General features: G+C 35.9%; 1 protein-coding gene across 3 annotated transcripts in view; it reads left to right on the top strand.

Annotated features, from left to right (window-relative positions):
• Positions 1–382: 382 nt before the first annotated feature.
• Positions 383–21,233, top strand: part of tmem94 (transmembrane protein 94) — a 61,648-nt gene continuing 40,797 nt past the window's right edge. For all 3 annotated transcript variants that reach the window (XM_073918667.1, XM_021480382.3, XM_021480381.3), the window contains exons 1-9: positions 383–507; positions 3,893–4,146; positions 13,685–13,807; positions 13,903–14,030; positions 14,125–14,261; positions 16,717–16,925; positions 18,486–18,637; positions 19,100–19,202; positions 19,595–19,681. In XM_073918667.1, the coding sequence (XP_073774768.1) occupies positions 4,123–4,146; positions 13,685–13,807; positions 13,903–14,030; positions 14,125–14,261; positions 16,717–16,925; positions 18,486–18,637; positions 19,100–19,202; positions 19,595–19,681 (963 nt within the window). In that variant the 5' untranslated portion in view covers positions 383–507; positions 3,893–4,122. The remainder of the gene's footprint in view (positions 508–3,892; positions 4,147–13,684; positions 13,808–13,902; positions 14,031–14,124; positions 14,262–16,716; positions 16,926–18,485; positions 18,638–19,099; positions 19,203–19,594; positions 19,682–21,233) is intronic.

Here is a 21,233-nt window from a genome sequence, read left to right as displayed (position 1 = left end):
GATTTACCTATTACAGTAAACTATTAGCATATCCAAATATATACACTACAGCATAAGTTAAAATAAACTAGTTTATATATTTTAAAAAAGTGTTTCACGTCGAAAATGTCACCCTTTATCACACAAAGCGGTCAACATTCAATATTCATCAATATGCATTTATGATAAGAACTCTTGTCGTCAGCGGCTTCACTTTGATGTCGGGTAACTACGCCAAACGAAAGCTCCACCTTTTCAGCCAACAGCAGAAAGCCGATTACCCGCCCCGGAGTACAAACCAATCACAAACGACAAAACAAAGCAAATTCCGCCCTCAGGATCCCGCTGACCAATCAGATTCCACTACATCGTCTCTGCACAACCATACCACGCCCTTCCAGTCACTAACATGGCCGTCACCAGGGAGTGAGTCCAAGGATTTTGAGACGGATATTATTTGATTCCGCTTATTAACTCTTGATGATAAACGATGTTACTTGCAGGTCGTTGATGTTGCAGCTTTATAATGTAAGTTGACGTCGATTTATCGTGATTTTATTATTTAGCCGGGATTCTTTAACCCCTAGGCCACCTCTAGTAAACTCAACCAGCTGCTTAGATGATTTATAAATGGTTTAATGGTGTTTATGTTATGTGTAAATGCTAACTATTGACTTTGACGGCTCGTTTCAACGTTGAGAATCAGAAGGGTTGTTTAATAATCCTTTGGTACAGATCAACATGGAAAATGGGAGCTGTCTTTCATATTATTATTCCTTAAACAACAATATCGCCGATATTATGATAAGTATACATGCAAGCTTTTCTTTGTAGTTATAAGTGAGTTAAGGATAACAGTGCAGTTATATACACGTCACATGAACTTAACAAGGCTGTCATTTTTGTTTTAAAGGGATAGTTCACTCAAACTGAAAATTCACTCACGATTCACTTTCCCTTAAGTGCTTCCAAACCTTTATGAGTTTCTTTTTTCTGGTGAAGACAAAAGAAGATAATTTGAAGAATGCTGAAAACCTGTAACCGTTGGCTTAAATCTAAGGAAAAACAAATACCATGTAAGTCAATAGTTACAGGTATTAATCTTTCTTCAGAATAAAGAAACTTAGAACAAGGGTGAGTAAATGATGATAGATTTTATTTTATTTTTTTATTGGGTGAGCTGTTCCTTTAAAGCTTATTCTGTAGTTCAGATAAATCCTGTATTGCGATTTCACTCCCTGTAGTAAACTTTTACATAAACACAAGATGTTTGGCATAAACTGTTATTACATAGCAGGCCAGCACTTTTCTTTCTGAATATGTTGGATTTCTAAAATTATATATTCTTTTGCTGACCAGTGAGGGTAATTACAGCTTTGCGAGTCAGTTTAGATGATCTTCAAAGTCAAGAGTAATGTAAGCCGGCTTGGTTTACATGTTTTCAAAGAATAAGACAAACTAAGTGATTTGCTTGTCAAATATAGCGTCTTACCTTGAAAGCCAAAGATTAAATGTTCCACATTGTCTGAGCTTGGAGCCAAAAGCTGTATTTGTAGATTGCTGGCACTCTTATTTAATTAGTCTTGTTTAATTTTAGAATCATTACCTAGTAGGTCATGTTTACAGTGACAACAGTGGAAACCGCATTTACAAGCACAATAGTTTTCCTGGACTCAACAAATGATGGTGATATTTTGATTACGTAGGCTTCTGTGACATTCTCAAGCATATATTAAAATAAAATAAGATATAATGTTTGGGACAGAAATGAACTTTTGTATTAAGTTGCAGTATTTGCCCTTTAATTACTGTAATAAATTAGAATATTGTGAACTGAATGTGTAAGTACTACTCAATCACTTCATAATACTCTAATTTATTGCAGTAATTAAAGGGCAAATTCTGTATTCTGTAACCTCAACAGAAACAAAAGTGGAAGAAACAGTAATATCACAATCTTCATTTATTCACTGTTCATTTTAATTACCAGAATTATTTAGTTATATCATCTCTTATTTTAAATTTATGTCATTTTTTGCTGATGTTGTGGTATCTGTGTTCAATTGTTTAGAAACATAACAACTATCAAATAAGCACAAAGGACTATTTTACACCTGGTGCAATAAGGCGCAAGACGTGTTTGGTGATGTGGTTTGGCACGATGTGTTTCTTTTTTCAGACTTATGCAACCCTAATTTTCCCATTTTGCGCCACATTGTTTAAATAGCAAATCCATTTGCACCATTTTGTGGGCTCACGAGTGTTTCGATCTAGGAAAGGGGCATTGTTGACACCTTGCTATTTTGAGGAACTAAAATAGACTGCTCAATTGACCAGCTGAAAGCTTTTTAGTTGTGTGCCTTAAATGTGTACACATTGCTTATTACAGACAGGATATACAGCAATACACAAATATCTTTACAAGTGAAAAAAAATTAAAGGATTAAAATGTTACAAAAAATCTACATAAATATACAAAAATTCTACATAAATATAAAAACCACTGCCTACATGCCTTCATCATCTCGGGGGCTTTTTCAGTTTATTCATTACAACTTGCTTTTGTATAATGTTATTATTATTATTAAATACTATATGCATATTTATATTTGTTTTACTAAAAACAAGCTTGGAATAGCCCACCTGTCGGATTTTGGACAAAATGGGGCATAAGACGTGTTTTTGACCACACTTTGTTATTATTGTTTATTTATCCATTTGTTGGAAATAAGAACTGAATTTAGAAATAGTTTTGAAACAAATCTTTGTGCTTAACAAACGAAATTAAATATGTAGGCTACTGGATGTCTTCATTAGAGTGTTTACAAAACCGTTTCCTTATCCACGAAAGAGAGACAGTGATAGAGAAAGAGAAAATAAAGAGGCCGAATAGAGCACAAAATTGGAAAAAATCAACATTGCATTATTTTTTTTCTGCCATTCATATTGCGATATTGAGTATAGTTTTACCATATGAAAGGAATAGTTCTGTTTTGAAAGAATTCATGGGTTTGGGTTGATTGGGATGATTTTGTAGACTATTGCATTTGCATGAAATATAATAAACCAATCACAAGTGCAGTAGAGCAAAAATGCTTATTAAATAAACAGTTTTTTCTGCGAGTCTAGCAGTGTCAGGCACAAATTAAATAATCAAATGTCAAAAAAAACATTTTTTTAAAAACACCACATAGCCTTTATTGTATAATACATAAATACAACTCACCTAAGTTACAGAAATGATAATTTCCATTGCCTGAATGCTTTAAACTGGCTTGAAATGCTCACACAGTCACAGGCCTTAAATGCATTACCAACATTTTGTTAACTTTTATGGTTAAAATTTGAAATTCAAAGTGTTTTTCTGGTCAAATATAATCTCAACTCGATGTTGCAGATCCTACGATGTCTATTGCAGATGAGCACACTGCAATAAATCGATACTGAAACAATATATTGTGTGGCCCTTATATACAGTAGTCAACATTTGAAGTGGATCAAAAAAGATTTTCAAACTTGTCATAAAACCAGAATGTGTGTTCTTGAATTGTTAAAAGACAACTTTGATGAAACCTCTTTAAAAGTTGAGTACTGCATATATATGCATACACTGACTTTACCATATAGACCTTTGATGAAAATTCCTGATGTTTATTTATAAAAAAAAAAGTCACAGATGTGTTTTGTATCAACTGTCACTATTTACAGTCAGCCTCTTGCTCTTTATCGTACTCTTGTGTGCTTTTGTCATTGACATGATGAGTAAGTCAGCAAAGGCCATTGTTTCTGTGCTCTGTGCGTGCGGGGAGTAAAGCGTGAATATCTACTTTCTGATATCTACTTCTGCATGCAAAACTGACATAATAATGTTAGAGTGGTCATTGATCGTCTCTAACACTTTCTGTCTTATCAGATCCCCTTGAATGTAAGAAGAGAGAAGCCCCTCGCTCTCATTGATCACAGCTCTCTGGACATTAACAAAGACAGCGTCCCTCAGACTGGCAGTGCCCGCAGGTGCAGTGTCTTGGAGCAGGGGGCAGCGGTTGCCTTCCTCTGCCAGCAGAACTGGGATCGGGACAAGTGTTGAGTGTAACCACCAGCTCTGGGCGTCTGGACAGAGTATGGTGAAAGACAGCACCTGCCATGGAGCTACAGGATAAGAAACAGGTCAGCTCTTCAGGCTCTTTCTTTTCGTAGAAATGAGAGACCATTTTTTTGCTTTTACTTTTTACTTTCTTTATTATCCACAAGTAGAAATTTTTCTTTGACTTTACCATACAACCACATCAGCGTTCACATCACATATATCACAAAAAACAAGCAGCACAAATGCATTCAATTTCATCACATAAAAAACATTAAAAACTCAATTAACCCTATTTATACTTAAAACCCAGTATCTCAAAATAGCAGTTGGCACAAAAGACTTTTGATATTTGATCAGAATGTTGATCACCATTTAAATGAATGACGACTCTTTGACTTAGACCAGGGGTCACCAAACTTGTTCCTGGAGGTCCGGTGTCCTGCAGATTTTTAGCTACAACACTAATCAAACACAGATGAACAAGCTAATCAAGGTTTTACTAGGTATACTTGAAACACCCAGGCAGATGTGTTGAGGACAGTTGGAGCTAAACCCTGAAGGGCACCGGACCTCCAGGAATGAGATTGGTGACCACTGTCTTAGACCTTTAAGTCACTTGTCTTTTTAAATATGTTATTATATATTATAATGCATGTCCCATTTCTACCCCTTAGCCCTTCCACTTACTTGCCTATATCCCTCGTTTTGCATGTTCAAGTAAAGGGGTAGGGGGTCCCAATTCTCTTTAGCTTGAAGGCATAGTGCTAAGGGAAAGGGCTAGATACCCCTTGAAACTGAGATTTTTCAGGACCACACTCGAAACCAAGGGGTATGAAAATTTCCCAGAATACACCATCTACAATTGCCAGAATACACCATCTACTATTGTTGTTTTTGTGTGTTTACATAGATGAATATGGCCACGGTGTAAATGCACAGTACAGTTACGATCTTATTGCCACATTATAGCGTTATGATAACATGATATTGTTGCCTTTGGTGATTTCCTGAGTATAAATACCAAAAAATAAAGCAACTGGAATAACTGCAGCAGTTGCGATCGTCAATGTCATATGAAGCAAGAGCTCACGATGACATATGATGACGTGTGCAGGAGTTGTAGTGCTGTAATGCTGTAGTGTAATTTTTAAAGCCCTTCCCCTTCACGCTCTGTTTCAAGGGCCAAGGGTTTGGAGGGGTAGGAGTACAGAAAATAGAATTGGGATTGTTGTTTAATTTGATAGAATTATATATGTTATGCTGGGTAATTGGATTTTTTGAACCAATATTTTCTGTCTAGTTTTTTGACACTTTACTTGTGTTTGACATTTGTTCGATGTATATGAAGTCACTTTGTATACATTTCATTTGATGCTGACACTAAAATGGAACTTTGTCTTTGACCCAAATATTAATATTCAGGTATGGAAAAAGAAAGAGATCACTTCTATGGATTTAGATTTTTATATTTGAGTGAAAAATCCTTTTAGTTTGATTTTGTAAACTAGGAAACTCCTTCCTAATTTACAATGAAAACATAGATGTATACAGTAGTCAACATTTGAAGGGAATCAAAACCTTTCTTAAAAGTTGTCCTAAAAGCGAAACTTGTATTGAACAATACTAATATTTTGCAATATCATACAGTATAAATATTTAGAAATAATTTATTTTTTGTTTTTATTTATTTATTATAAAATAATTATATTTTTTATCTAATTCAAATGTTAACTACTGTCTGTGTACATACAGTGTGTGTGTGTGTGTGTGTGTGTGTGTGTGTGTGTGTGTGTGTGTGTGTGTGTGTGTGTGTGTGTGTGTGTGTACACAGCTGAAGTCAAACTTCCTGCGATTTTTATTTTTTTTATTTTTTGGGAATATTTCCCACAGTTTTTCCTATATATTTTTTTTCTTCTGGAGAATGTCCTTGTTTTATTAAGGTTAATGAAAAGAGTAAAAAAAAGTTTCAAGCCATTTTAAGGTCAATATTATTAGCCACCTTAAGCATTTTTTCCCTGATTGTCTACAAAACAAATCGTCGTTATACAATTATACAATTACTCTAACTTGCCTAATTAACCTAGTTAATCCTTTAAATATCACTTTAAGCTGAATACTAGCATCTTACAAACTATCAAGTAAAATATTATGTACTGTCATCATCGCAAAGATACAAGTAATCAGTTATTAGAAATAAGTTATTAAAATGGTTATGTTTATAAATGTGTTCATTTTTTTGTCGGCTTAGTCCCTTTATTAATCTAAGGTCGGCACAGCGGAATGAACCACCAACTTATCCAGCACGTTTTTACGCAGGGGATGCCCTTCCAGCTGCAACCCATCTCTGGAAAACATCCACAAACACTCATTCACACACACTCATACACTAATAATTTTGGAGGGCTAATAATTCAGACTTCGACTGTATATTATGTAGTATAAAACCTAGAGCTTTCCTTTAATTATCACGTTTTCTAAACAATGTCCAGCCACCAATTACAATACATGAAGTGCTGTCTTGTAATATGACAAGGCCTGTTCATTTGTGTTGCTAAAAACAGCTTGAACTCAAACTCGTTGAACTCTGGGTTTCAGCAGTGCTTCCGCTGTGATCACATTAATATACTGTTGTACATGAAGTGCTAAAAAGCTTGTGGGAATATATATATATATATATATATATATATATATATATATATATATATATATATATATATATATATATATATATATTTATTTTTTTTATTTTATTTTTTTTTTTTGCTCAGATACACTATTTTGCTACTGCATTATGATTTTTTTTTTTTTTTTTTTACTGGCAGTTTTATTGTTGTTTTCTGGTCATAGGAAGTTGGTGCCTTGTAATAATTAACAGTTGAACAAGATACTTTTTAACTAAAGTGTGGAGGTTGTGAAAGCCATATCTAAGCCGTATCATCGTTTTGACTTTGAACATAAAGAAAAGCCGATATGTTGTGAGTTTGTGCGCCTTAGTTTATAATGCATCTGAAAAGTAGCGAGGATGGGCCAGAAAAACAGTGACTTTACCTATAATTTGTGATAAGAGGTTTATTTCATGCATTACATTCAGTTGACAGCAGTCTTTTTACAGTTTTATTATTTGTATTTTTGAGATATCGAGAGATTAATTATTTTTCCAATCTATCAGAAACTCGAGCAGAACTAACTTTGTGTGTGGCCTTAAATGTCTACGTTTACCCTTGTCTGAATCCATCTTCTACCATTGCTCGTGTTGGACTGCATCATTAAAATCATTACGTGTATTTGACAGTAATGATGTTGCTGAGATCCTCTCTGGGTTCTTGTCTTACCTGTATTGATTTTGCTGAGCTTTGCTTAGGTTGTTGTGTTCAGGAACAGGGTTGTGAGGTTCATTGAGAGTAGTGTTTTTACAAGTTTTTATTTTGTACACTAAATTAAAGACAAGTAGTGAAGTAAACTGGTTTGGTTTGAGTGAAATGTGAATTAAAGGTCTGGGGTCCGTTCTTCGTACCTCACTTAAATGATCAAAGATGATTTGGCAGATCCTGGATCTTTTAATCTTGATAACTGATCTCTCGCTAATTTGGTTCTTCAAACAAGTTCGCGAATCAGATTAGAATGTCTGGATAAACTGATCTGAGATCGATGCGTGTGTTGCGAAGGACAGATCTATCGATCCTCGAAATCATGATCAGCAGTGCAACGATTGGCTGACGGCACAGCAGCGTAATGACATCATCTGATTAATATTCAATTATCCATGTGAGCAAAATTACATCAAATTAGCAGTAAATGGTTTGTTAAATATGACACGCAATAACCTTCCACATTTGTTGTGAGCTGCAGGCTTTACACTTTCATGTGTCAAGAGTATTCATCATGTATTTCAATGCAAATCAATGTATTTAGTTCTACATTTAGAAAAAGATTTTCTTTATTATTGTAGCCGTTTTTTTTAATCTGTGTAAAGAATAACTGGTTGTTTACAAAAGCATTTTCATATTGGTAAAGGCGTCTGCAACTTTGTGAAGCATCAAATCACTGGCATATTAACTATCAAAACTTGTTTTGATAAAAGTCACATATTGTGCATTTCTATTATACACAATTTGTACTAAAGCGATCTAAAAAGTTCATATAAATAAGTTTTCTCTTTGCACCAGCAGGTGGCAGTCTTTGTACTTTAATTTCGAGGGTGCAGATTGCATAAGTTTTATTAAAATGTATAACTTTATTTATTTTATTAATAACTATAACTTTATATATATAGTTAAAAATATGTACCATTTCCCCAAGTGTATATAACTACTACTGTAAGAAAACATAAGAATTCGGAACATACTTTCTGTATTATCTTTGCTTGAAATGAGCCGATCTAATCCTGTTTATATGAGTTGAACCTGCTCCCGATCAGGTTTGACCTAGCAGAACTGTTGCTATGACAACAACTCTCGGATCAGCATTGAAGAACGAAACGATCCTGGATCGTGTCAAATCGTCAATATCCAAATCCAGCTAATTAAGTAATCCACGTACGAAGAACAGACCCCTGATAACATTTCTTCCAAATTGGAAATACTGTAATTTAGTGCATTTTATTTCTCAAAAAATTAATCAGAATGACAAATGTAGTTGGTAACATTATTTTATTTTAAGGAAAAACACAGTTTTATAACATTTTATTATTTTCATTATTTTATTATTGAATAAAACAATGATTAGTTAGTTAACTGAATAAAACAAAAATTACCTTTTACTCAAACAAATATCATTCATGTTTATGTTTAATTATGATATTAATCAGGGCTCAACAATAAAGACTGTCAGTGTGAGAGACGCTCGGGACAGTAGACAGGATCGTCACAGGCCTGTGTGGCTAAGAAATAGCTATTAACTTTGGTTTTTTTATTTATTTATTTTTTTTGGTGGGGCCAGGGAAAATATTGGCAGGGCAATTAAAAATCTGAACCACTGACCCAGTCGGGCCAGTAGAAAAAAATCCTTAGCGTTGAACCCTGTTAATGTATATTAAGACTTTAGATACAAAAACCTTGAAGTCTGTCAGAATGTTTTTCTTTTCTTTTTTTTTTCTTTTCTTTTTTTTATCAATTTCACACATTAAGGTCAGCCCTTTCACTATTATGGCATGAAATAATGACTGCCTAATAACGGTTTTTATGGCCATTAAGTCAAATTACTGAACCTAAATATAAAAGCTTGATAAAATGAGGCAATGCACTTTTAACGGAATAAACATTGAGAGAGGATTTTACCATTTTATTCATATTTTTTACATAAATTGTCAACAGTTGTTTTATTTTCAAAAAATTTTTTATAGTTTAAATATATATACAGGGCTGCACGGTGGCGCAGTGGGTTGCCCATTCGCCTCACAGCAAAAAGGTCACTAGTTTGAGTCTCTGCTGGGTCAGTTGCCATTTCTGTGTGGAGTTTGCGTAGGTTTCTTTGTGAATAAGAGTATATGAATGTTTCCCAGTGATAGATTGCAGCTGGAAGGGCATCCGCTGCGCAAAACATATGCTGGATAAGTTGGTGGTTCATTCTGTTGTGGCGACCCCGGGTTAATAAAAGGACTAAGCCGTCAAGAAAATGAATGAATATACAGTACATGTGTATCGCTAGCTCTAGTAAGGTGATGAGGTTCAGAGAGGATGCTCTTGGTCCTGCCGCGCCCCATCACTGCTAGGATGGTAAATTGCTGTGTTAGCTGGAATGGATGAATGCCTGGACAGGGCGACGAGGGCACAGCATGCTTTTGCTGCTATGTCAAGCCCCGCTCCCTCACTTCACACTCTAATTCTTTCTCTGAAAAGCTCCTCGTTTCTGATACCTGCTCATCCCTCCCAGGTTTTCACTGTCATTTCACCCCCTTTTGCCGGTTTCTCTTCAGGCAGGGTGTTAAAGCTGCCTCTGCAGAGCTTTCAGACTAACTAACTAGAAACCACAAACAAAATCTCCTTCCTTTTCTCTTCATTGTCCTTTTTTAGGAGAACTACACACTTAGATAAAGCAGTTGTGTTCATCCCCTCAGGTCAGCTGCACTGATTTTATTGTGCAAAGCTTTTTTAGCTGGCACACAACCCACAGCACGGCTGGGACGTGCCCAAACAGAGCCTCTGAATACGCAGAGGCAGAGACTGACTGTCCAGACTGCGTGACTGGTGCTGAAACAGCAGCATACATTATCCTGTAGCACCCCGACACACTCCTGTCCAACCCACACGCACACCAGACGCACATTAGCCTGTCAGCAGCAGAGGGAATAGTCGCAGACATGATCTTGAAAAATGGGACCTGGTTCTGGAAGAAAAGAGTGAGTGGATCTGTGCACACCTTCTATAGTACACTCAGTTGCGTGTGATCTGTGTGAGTCCGTCTGTCCGGTATGCAAAATGTAGTGTGTGAAGGCTTAAATCACTTGTTTATGTGTGATTGATCCTGAGTACCGTGAACAGGTGAAAGTGCCCTCCCAGGTGCGTGCACACATTTCTATTTCTAAGGTTTTGAGTGGTTTACATATAATGGACATGCATGCGTGACCGCATATTTCTGTTTGCGAGCCACTAGTAAATCCCTGCTTGTTGATGTGTGAGTGATGCTCATACAGGGATTTAGTGCAGGCACTGGGAAAGCACTGTGTTTATTTATAGTGTGGGGCCCTCGTTTGCTACTACTGGACATCAGCCGTCCCCAAAAAAATGCACTTCTCCTTAATGCTGGTAGGATAGCCAAAATGCGTCAGAGGGAAGAGCAACTTTTTTATTTGTGACCATACTAGGCATGTTGGGCAATAAAAGTTTCTGCCTAAATAAATAGGTTTGAGTCAGTGTGTCTACATTCCATCAATATTTTAAATTACTACTCACTTGCTCATCAGCTCGTTGTTCATTGCTGATGTACAGATTAGGGCTGCAATGCAATCTTGATAATTATTTTTCTTATTGAACGATAACGATATACATAAAAGGCTAAAAACCAAATATCATCAAGAGCTGTGGGCCGAAGATAAATATACCAAGCTGTATTACATTCAAGTTGCCATGTGCCAAGTTCCTAATTTATTTTGTAATATTTCAAACTAAATAGAATATATTACTTAAATCGTATTAACTAATGCGGTTATAACAATTTAAATTTAAACTATTTGCAATAAAAACAAACAATCAAGTTCAGTGTTCAATACACACAGGTCAAGCAGAATATTATGGAGTCAATACAGGGCCATATATACTTGCAACATAAAGAAAGTTTTGCAAATAAAAAATAAAGTTTTGAGCAAAAAAAAAAAAAATGCAAATCTCAAAAAATGCAAAGAGAAAATTAAGTTTTGAGAAATAAAAAGCAATTTTTCATACAAAAATAACGAACTGCTAATAAAAATCAAGCAGTGCCAAAAAAATATATATTTTTGCAAAAAAAAAACATATTATAATATTAATATCTAATATAATATTTAAAATCTGTAGTTGTTTTTTTAAATATTCATATATTTGCAAAATATTTTTTCCAGTATTGCCTTTACAAAACCTCTCAATTGCAGCGCTCATTTTGATTTGCTTTTCAGTCAGCCTTGAGTTTGCGATGCTGTTTTCTTTTTGCACTTCACATTTCTGTGTGTTTCACTTACTGGCCCTGATTTGACAGGGGGGCGGTGTCACAGGGACTGGGGCGTGTACGGCATGCCCGGACAGGCCTCCTATGAAGCGACATCATCAACTGGAGACATTGTGACACAAAGGAAATCAGCCATGAGTCGCTGTCATAAATCTAATGGAGATTAAGAAAAATACCTGAATCTTTTTTTCCTTTGGGCGGGATGTTTAAATATTAAAACAGTAAAACTTGCAAATCAAAATGAGCGTTGCGATTGACTTGAGAGGTTTTGTAAAGGCAATACAGAAAAAAATATTTAGCAAGTATATGAATATTTTAAAAAAACTGCAGATATTAAATATTAATTCAATTACTTAATTTTTAATTGCAGTTCCTTTTTATTTCTCAAAGCTCTATTTTTCCTTTGCAATTTCTATTTTTTTATTTTTTGAGACTTGCATTATTTTACATTTTTTTGCTCAATACTTTATTTTTTGTTTGCAAAACTTTCTTTTTTGTTGCAAGTATATACTGTATGGCCCTAGATTCTGGCCCTATATATGGCCCTAGAATCTATATTGGCTCCATAGAATCTGCCTTGACTTGATTTGTTCACCAAAGTCAATTAGACTTAAACAATAAAACAAGCAAACAAAGTGCTTCATTAAATTTTCTATCTCGAAACCATCCTCATCATTCTCATTCTCTTCTCAAATGAGATGGCAGGCCAAATCAAAGGTTACCATGGGCCAACTTTGGCCCATGGGCCCTAGTTTGGGCATCTCTGGTATAGAGTAAAGAGTCCAGAGCTTATTATTGTTATTGACATAAGTTTTATCACGATTCGATATAATATCATTTATCGGCCCAGCCCTAGTGCAGATGTACCCTTTGACATTCATTATACAACGTCACATTTAATTATAATAAAAAGTAAATTTAAGCATTTGCATAATGTTATGGTCACATTTACTGTTGCACATTTTACATGCAAATCATTGTCATTTGAATTAGAAATCCCCACCATCTGAAATTCATGGATGTGGGTGTAAGATTTCTCTGTTACTTCAGAATGTCTTGTTGGCATAAGTGTCTCAAGTTGCACCATCTAGCTGATGTGGTGCCTCAGGGCTCAGTTCTAGGACCACTTCTCTTTTCTGTCTGCTTGGCATCACTAAGATCTATGAAAAACATGGCTTTTTATATCACTGGTGTACTGATTGATGACACTTAACTTTGATGAATTCTCAATCACTCATCCTTTGACAGGCATTCCAGCCAATAATATCCAACCTCTATATTTGTTTCAAAGGCAGTAGTGAGTGGTCTTTAATGATACAAAAAGATCATGTATTACTTATTTTTTTCATCAATTAACATTTTCTTCTAAAACAGGGTGTCCACTGGGTCTTAAAAAGTCTTAAATTCACTGAAATATTGTGTTGTAGGTCTTAAAACAGGTCTTAATTTTGCTTTGTCCAAGCAACGCTACTTACTGTGGGCAAAATCCATCCAATGACCAACAATACATCTCAATAAAACCTTATTTTCTACAAGTTCATTTTTTTTATTGCATCAAATTTTTCCAAATTGAATTTCCTAATCAGGGGAAAAAAACTAAACACAATTACACGATTCCTCATTACAATACCAGACATTTAGAAAAAAAAACCTTAATCTTTAACCCTGTGTAAGTGTAAAATTTCATACTTGATGGTCTCGAAAGGGTCATAAAAACTATTAAATATTTACAGATTTTTCTGCAACCTTTTACCTAAATTCAATTCCTTAAACTTGCTTGTCCACCAAAGCTTGTATTCTGCCAACCTTAAGTGCCACCAATTCAATTTAACAAACTTATCTTGACTGTTCGTTGACTATGATGTGACCTGCCCAATTCGATCTTACTTATTATTTATGAGTCACATTTTCCACAATCATCTCAAACAATTTTCAAAACAAAGTGACTGACATGGACTGACAGATTTGGTTGTGCTGTAGGAGGAGGAGACGGCAACTCCACTGGGACTGTCCACGGCTCAGGCTCTGTGCACCCTACGGGACCAGCTGTCCAACTTATTGGGGCAACACCAGAAATTCAGCCGCCGCAGACCCACCATACAGGTCTGTTCTGGAATAAGCGCTTCTAATCACCACATTTATGGTATATTAGTTTTGACAGGATAGTCCTGATTTTAGTTTTGTTTTTTGTTTCACAGGAGCTGTGGGCCAAAAGCTTCCTCCATCATGGTGACCGGCATTCGTGCTTCCATTGGCCTGGAGCTGTTCTTACTCTGGTTGTGGTGGTGGGGCTGTTGTCTTGTCACGGCAGCCAGCCGGAGGGCAGGTGGGCGGAGCTTAATGCAAAACACTTTTAATTTTTCATTTTTAAAATGTAGCTATCAGGTGTTTCATGTATGCTGCTTTTCTTTTAATCCCAGTCAAGGCATAGAGCTGGTGAACGCTGGTGCGCTCTTCCTCCTGCTGCTGCTCAACCTCTTCCTCATCGGACGGCAGCAGAGGTTACGAATAAGTGAGATGGTGCGGCGGCTCAAGTCCATCATCTCACAACTGAACGGTGAGGAGAGAGAAGCAAGTATCTATTTGTTGTTGCACATTTAGGATTTGCACACAAAAAACGGTTGATGAAAACGCCAATATGTGCATACATTTTGAAAATGCGCAGAAAAAACATGCGCATAACTGAGTAGGACAAACTTTTTATTCGATAATAAAAGATGCGCTTAAATTAAATTGGAAACACCTTTACCAAACTTATTTCAGTATGTGTATTCAGTCATGTGATTTTGTTGTAAGAGATCATGTGATGATAAAAATGTGTGTGAATGGTCAAACCGGCAGGCTGAGCACATTGTAAAACAAAATATTGTTTTGGTCATTTTAAAACACTGTAACTATTTCAGTATTAGTGTTATTGTATTATTAATGACCTCCAAGAACTGTCAAGAGCGTCTGTGCTCCGCGTATCATGGCTTCAAACATCACCGCATGTTAACTGCGTGTCAGGATTGCCTCCGCAATTAATTTATTAAATAAAGAAAAGATTCATGCAGCTAATTCTGTTTGTATTGTTGATATTTAATGCAAGTTAATCAGGAAGTGACGATTTTGTTTGCTTTGACTCGTTGGATGGAAACGCTGCTTTATTCGCACATCTTTTTTTCGATAATCCAGTTTTGTGCATAAAGTTAATTCGCATTTTTGGATGGCAACATAGCTACTGTCACACACTAAATCTATCATTCAAAAATGCTGTAAATTGTTAAACATTTCTTCTTCTTCCATGGATGTCTTGTTATAAAAACTAATGTGTTATTAAATGTTTTATGTTTTTGAGCCAAATCTCTTATGATGTGACACAGAGTCTGATCAAGCATGGATCAATAAATTACAGCTCTTATAAATTAAAAAGAAAATTGGAAAAATCTTTAATAAATGTCTGTTAAGTTTGTCTCAGAATTTCTTTTACAGTTTTAACTTTTTGGGAACCACTATAAAATTGTTAAGTTTTTTTTCCTTTATTTTTTTTTTAATAAAATTTTAACATGTACATAAACATTTCCATGTGCCAGATATAACATAAACCAACAAGCAAACAAATGAACAAACAAAACAAAAGGCTTCTAAGTATTTTACATCAGAATACAACATCACCTCTTTTACTGATCTTCTAGTAAAACATTTCCAACTCCACCATCTTTTAAAAACAAAATAAAAAATCCCCAAACTCTATCAAAAATTATGTATTAATTTCTTAATATACAAGTTATTTTTTCTATTGACATGTTTGTTACCATCTCTTACAGCCAACGGCCTATATTAAGTGCACATAGACTTTTCCGAGTTAAAGAAATAAGCCGTTTCGCTTACAGAATACATATATTCATAAATAAATGCTCTGTCTTTTTTAACTTGATCTCCTTGGAATATAAATGAAATAAACTAATTAAAGGAGACATTGGTATATTAACCTCAAGAATATTTTCTCTAATTTATTTCACATTTTTCCAGATGTTCTGTATTCCTTTACTTTCCCATGTACAGTGATACAGCGTTCATTTGATGTCCCTGCATCTTAAGCAAGTATCTGGAATATTAAAATTGTTAAATTTAGTCATCCTTTGTTCTGACGCCCTATTTATTTATTTTATTTGACCTTATTTACAGTAAATGTCCAACAAGTCCAACAAATAGTGGAGAAAATAATTATTTAAAATTTCATATAAAATAAATAGCACTATATGAAGATAAGTGTCTAACAATGAATATAAATTGCTCTCACATTATTTGTAAATTTGCTTTTCTTAATTTTTTGGACATATTTTAGGTACAGTTCAGAATTGATAAAGTAAGTCTTAACATCTTAAACTTCCTCAAGCTTCAGACTTCAAACCACAATTATATAACTTTTTTTCAGAAACTGTATTGCAGGAAAAGAAATAAAATGTACTGCCTATTTGCTAATTACTGATATGCTACTATTGACCTTATTCTAAAATGCGGAAGTGCGCCTGTTTTCGCGATTGTCTTAGAGCTTCCGTTTCAGTCGCCTATGGGAGAAATGACAAGGAATAATAAACGGCAAAAAACGGTCAAACTACTTGCTCTACAAACAAATGTTTGCATGACTATACAGACCAAGTAGAATAATATAACAAGGAAATTTCAGTTTGCAACATCAAACAGCGAAACGAGCAGTTTTTAATGTCTAAAAATGAATGGAAGTGAATGAGACCGGAAGTCTCGTGCCAAAAAGATTCAAATGGCAGCGCCCGCTCGTCTGCGGAGAATAAGGTCAATAGGAAACATTCATGCTTTTTAAAGTTATGATTATTATGGTGTTGCTCATTCAGTCGTTTACATTACATTTAAGCACAATGCTAAACACATACGAATTAGTAGTTTGTTTAAAAAAATGTAATTAGGTCAATCTGTGTTTCTTGACTTACTGCTCCAAGTCCAAGTAAACGTTCACTTGTTAACTCTCTAAAATTATCTTCATATGTTACCAGATTATTTGGAGAGAAGTGCAGGACATCCAATCAGATGGGCCCCGTCTCTGTACCCTGACCTCTACACTCCCACCTCCCCTTCGTGGTCGCTGCATTGGACGTTCAGGGATGAACAGCTGGTCAATCTACCTGTCAGCCTCCTGGTGGAAGGTGATGTCATCGCACTTAGGCCCGGCCAGGAAGCCTTTGCATCTCTCAGAGGCATCAAGGTAGTGTGAGGTTTGATTTAGTATTATATTAATAGTATTATTACATTTTTTTTTTCAATGATCGTACTTTATTCATTTGTTAATGTGCTTACAATTAAAGTAAATGCATAACAAATTTAGATGTATTTTACAATATTATACATTTATTATACTATTATACATTTAATGTATTAATATTGATTATACAGTTTTTTATTTATTTTTGATTCAGATTTGCTTTGTTTTTTCTTTTGATATGTAGCTTTTTTTGTATTTTATATAACGGAGGCCTACTAGCGAAGTGCTATGCAGGTAAACCTCCTCTGACATCGAAAAGGTGCTCTAGCGACAGATGCTAGTGGCCATTGTCTTTAGCCTCTTTGTTAGAGCAACCAACTCCCATACAAAGAATTGCTGGTTAGATCCCTGCTCAGACTGGGTTGGGTACAGTAGGACTGGTGGGTTACATGTGGGGGCTCGTCCGGGATGGTAGTGAGATTTAGGGGGGTGAGTGTAACAGAGGCCAGTTTAAGTTTTAGACAATTTAGTGCTTTAACAAATTTTAATTAATAAAATAGCCACCAATAGATCATTTCTAATTTCATTTGGAAATGCTTGACAAACAGAACTGTAACGGTGGACTACAGGGAATATCCTTTTTAGGTATGTCATTGTTATGTAAACCTACCTTTTGTGTACTATTTTATTTACAAATTGACATTTTGGACCAATTGAGTTTTAGTAGCAAAGCGAGTAAGTAGGGGGTGGCATGGTGGCTCAGTGATTAGCACTGTTGTCTCACAGCAAGAAGGTCACTGGTTTGAGGTCACGTTTCTGTGTGGAGTTTGCATGTTCTCTCTGTGTTCACGTGGGTTTCCGCCAGGTGCTCCGGTTTTCCCCACAGTCCAAAGACATGCGCTATAAGTAAATTGGATGAACAAAGTTGGCCATAGTTTTTGAGTGTGTGTGAGAGAGTGTATGGGTGTTTCCCAATACTGGGATGCAGCAGGAAGGGCATCCGCTATGTAAAACATATGCTGGAAAATAGGTTGCCAATACTGGGTTGCGGCAGGAAGGGTATCCGCTGTGTTAAACGTATGCTGGAATAGTTGGCGGTTCATTCCGCTGTGGCGACCTCTGAAATAGAGACTAAGCCGAAGAAAAATTAATAAGTAAGTAGGGAGTAGGGGGGAATATTCTATTTATTTATTTTTTGTAAGAAAGTGTCTGGTGCGAGTGGCTGTCAATTGTTGTAGACATGAAAGAGTGTGTTTACTACAAGTGATTTGTCAAACCCACTCACACATATAATGCACACTCAAAAGATTCAGTGTAATACAGTGAATATAACAGAGGTTAGGTTAGGAGACTCTTCTCTGTTCAAGAAGATCCAAAATGAGTCTTATTATTCAATACATTTTTATTTCTATAGCGCTTTTCACATTGTAGAACATACTGAAGAGGCAGTAACTGGAAGAATTATGTACTGGAATCTTTTGTACTGGAATCTAAAAGAGTACACAAGAAAACCTTGGAGTGTTTAAGACCGTTCTTTTCATTCACTGCATCTTCTATTACCAGGACGACGAACACATTGTACTTGAGCCAGGAGACCTTTTTCCACCTTTCTCCCCTCCTCCCTCCCCACGCGGGAATGAGCGCAGGGGTCCCCATAGCCCTCAGCAGTACCGCCTCTTCAGAGTGGTGCGCACACCTATACTCGACAGCGTCAGGTGAAATAACTGACAAATTCACCCAGATATGAGCAGTGGCTGTTAATTCACCCTCAGGTCGTACATATAGGTGACTGTTTTTGCTTTTTGCTTAGATCATTGAAGTGATCTCAAAACAAATAAATCATGATCTGTTGAAATGAAGCATTCAGTCTTATTCTGATTAAAGTTAATATGTAAATAATTTGTTTCTCAAAGTGATGATTGCTAAATGAACAGCATTTTATGATTCACCAAAGATTCCTCAAAACTTCCTATTTAATGTTCTACTTACAAAACAAATGTCACCTACATCATAGATTGCCTGAGGATGAGTAAATTAGTAGTAAATCTTTATATTGTATTCTGGGTGAACTTTTTAACTGAACCTTCTGCCAGTGATAATCTAAAAATTTGATGTTATTTTATTTGAATAAATGGAAACAGGACATTTGTTTGAAGCTGTTTTTGTTTTGCCAACAGGAACAGTCTTGACCTGGCTCTCTCCCGTCCAATCACAGCCCTCGATAATGAGCGCTTCACAGTGCAGTCAATTATTGCCAAATTCGCCTGTCCTGCTGTATTGGTATGATAAAACTGAACACATGCACACTTGGTCTGTTTCACATGTTCAGCAACATCCGTTTTGCCACATTAACAATTTGCTTTATTCACTCTGTATGCCATTGAATATTATGTATCGTATGTATGTAGTGTTTCATTGTTGACATTTCGGTCCACTAATGCAAAAAATAATGTGAGACTTTTCTGTCAACCAATTTATTAACAGTATTTTGCTATATACTTGCTACATGTTGTTTGTGAAGAAGCATATAATGTTGGAGTGAACTTTTAGCAGCAGTAATGCTTTCTCATGCAGCACTCACAAGCAGACCCAAGATGTGTGAAATGGCTGTAAAAAAAATGGGTGTGAATATGCATGTCCACTTGTTGACAGTCATGTTTTGTTATTTATAGGTGGCCTTTTTCTCTATGAATACAATCCGATACTTCTGTGACACTCCTGGTCTCACCCCTGGACCCTTCAACTTCCTTCAGTTGCAGGTTGAAAGTTAATCAAATTAAGGCATTTTTTTTTAATTCTGAACAGTTTCACACAGCTGATATAGTATATAGTTGTATACACACTTACCGGCCACTTTATTAGGTACACTTGACCAACTGCTTTTTTAACTCAAATTTCTAATCAGCCAATCACATGACAGCAACGTAATGCATTTAGACATGGTCAAGACGATCTGCTGCAGTTCAAACAGAGTATCAGAATGGGGTAAAGGTCATTTAAGTGACTTTGAATATGAGATGGTTGTTGGTGTCAGACTGGCTGGTCTAAGTAATTTAGAAACTGCTGATCTACTGGGATTTTCACACACAACTGTCTGTAGTGTTTACAGAGAATAGTCAGAAAAAGAGAAAATATCCAGTAAGCAGCAGTTCTGTGGGCACAATAGCCTTGTTGATTACAGAGGTCAGAGGAGAATGACCAGACTGGTTCGGGCTGATAGAAGGTCAACAGTAACTCTTATAACTCGCTACAACCGAGGTTTGCAGAAAAGCATCTCTGAACGCACAACATGTCGAAAATTGAGGCAGATGGGCTACAGCAGCAGAAGAACATACCGGATGCCACTCCTGTCAGCTAAGACCAGGAAACAGAGGCTACAATTTGCACAGACTCACCAAAATTAGATAATTGAAGATTGGAAAAATGTTGCCTGGTCTGATGAGTCTCAAATTTTTTTTTTGCTGCGACATCTGATGGTAGGGTCAGAATTTGGTGTCAACAACATGAAAGCATGGATCTATCCTGCCTTGTATCAACAGTTTAGGCTGGTGGTGCTGGTGTAATGGTTTGTGGGGTATTTTCTTGGCACACTTTGGGCCCATTAGTACTAATTGAGCATCGTGTCAACGCCACAGCCTACCTGAGGATTGTTGCTGACCATGTCTATTCCTTTATGACCACAGTGTGTCCATCTTCTGATGGCTACTTCCAGTAGGAGAACGTGCCATGTCACATAGCTCGAATCATCTCAGACTGGTTTCTTGAACATGACAATGAGTTTACTGTACTCAAATGGCCTCCCCAGTCACCAGATCTCAATCCTATAGAGCACCTTTGGGATGTGGAGGAACTAGAGATTCACATCATGGATGTGCAGCTGACAAATCTGCTGCAACTGCGGGATGCTATCATGTCAATATGGACCAAAATCTCTGCAGAATGTTTCCAGTACCTTGTTGAATCTATGCCACGAAGGATTAAAGCAGTTCTGAAGGTAAAAGGGGGTCCAACTAGGTACTAGTATACCTAATAAAGTGGCTGGTGAGTGTAAATAGAAGTTTCATACTCCGATGGTCCTAAGCTAATATTTATTATCAAAATACAAACACACACACACACACACACACACATATTAATGGGCAAAGATTAATTGCATCTAAAATAAAAGTTTCTTTTGTTTGGTTTGTTTTGTTTGTTTTTGTTATGTCTGGGTATTATATACATTTATTATGTATATGACATACACTTATACATGCATAGAAACAAAACAATTTTGTTACATAGATATTTCAATTTATATATAATTTTTAT

The sequence above is a fragment of the Danio rerio genome, chromosome 12 (genome assembly GCF_049306965.1).
Source record: "Danio rerio strain Tuebingen ecotype United States chromosome 12, GRCz12tu, whole genome shotgun sequence".
NCBI lineage: Eukaryota > Metazoa > Chordata > Actinopteri > Cypriniformes > Danionidae > Danio > Danio rerio.
The sequence above is the reverse complement of the archived record's forward strand: the minus strand, read 5'-3'. Positions and strand labels throughout refer to the sequence as shown.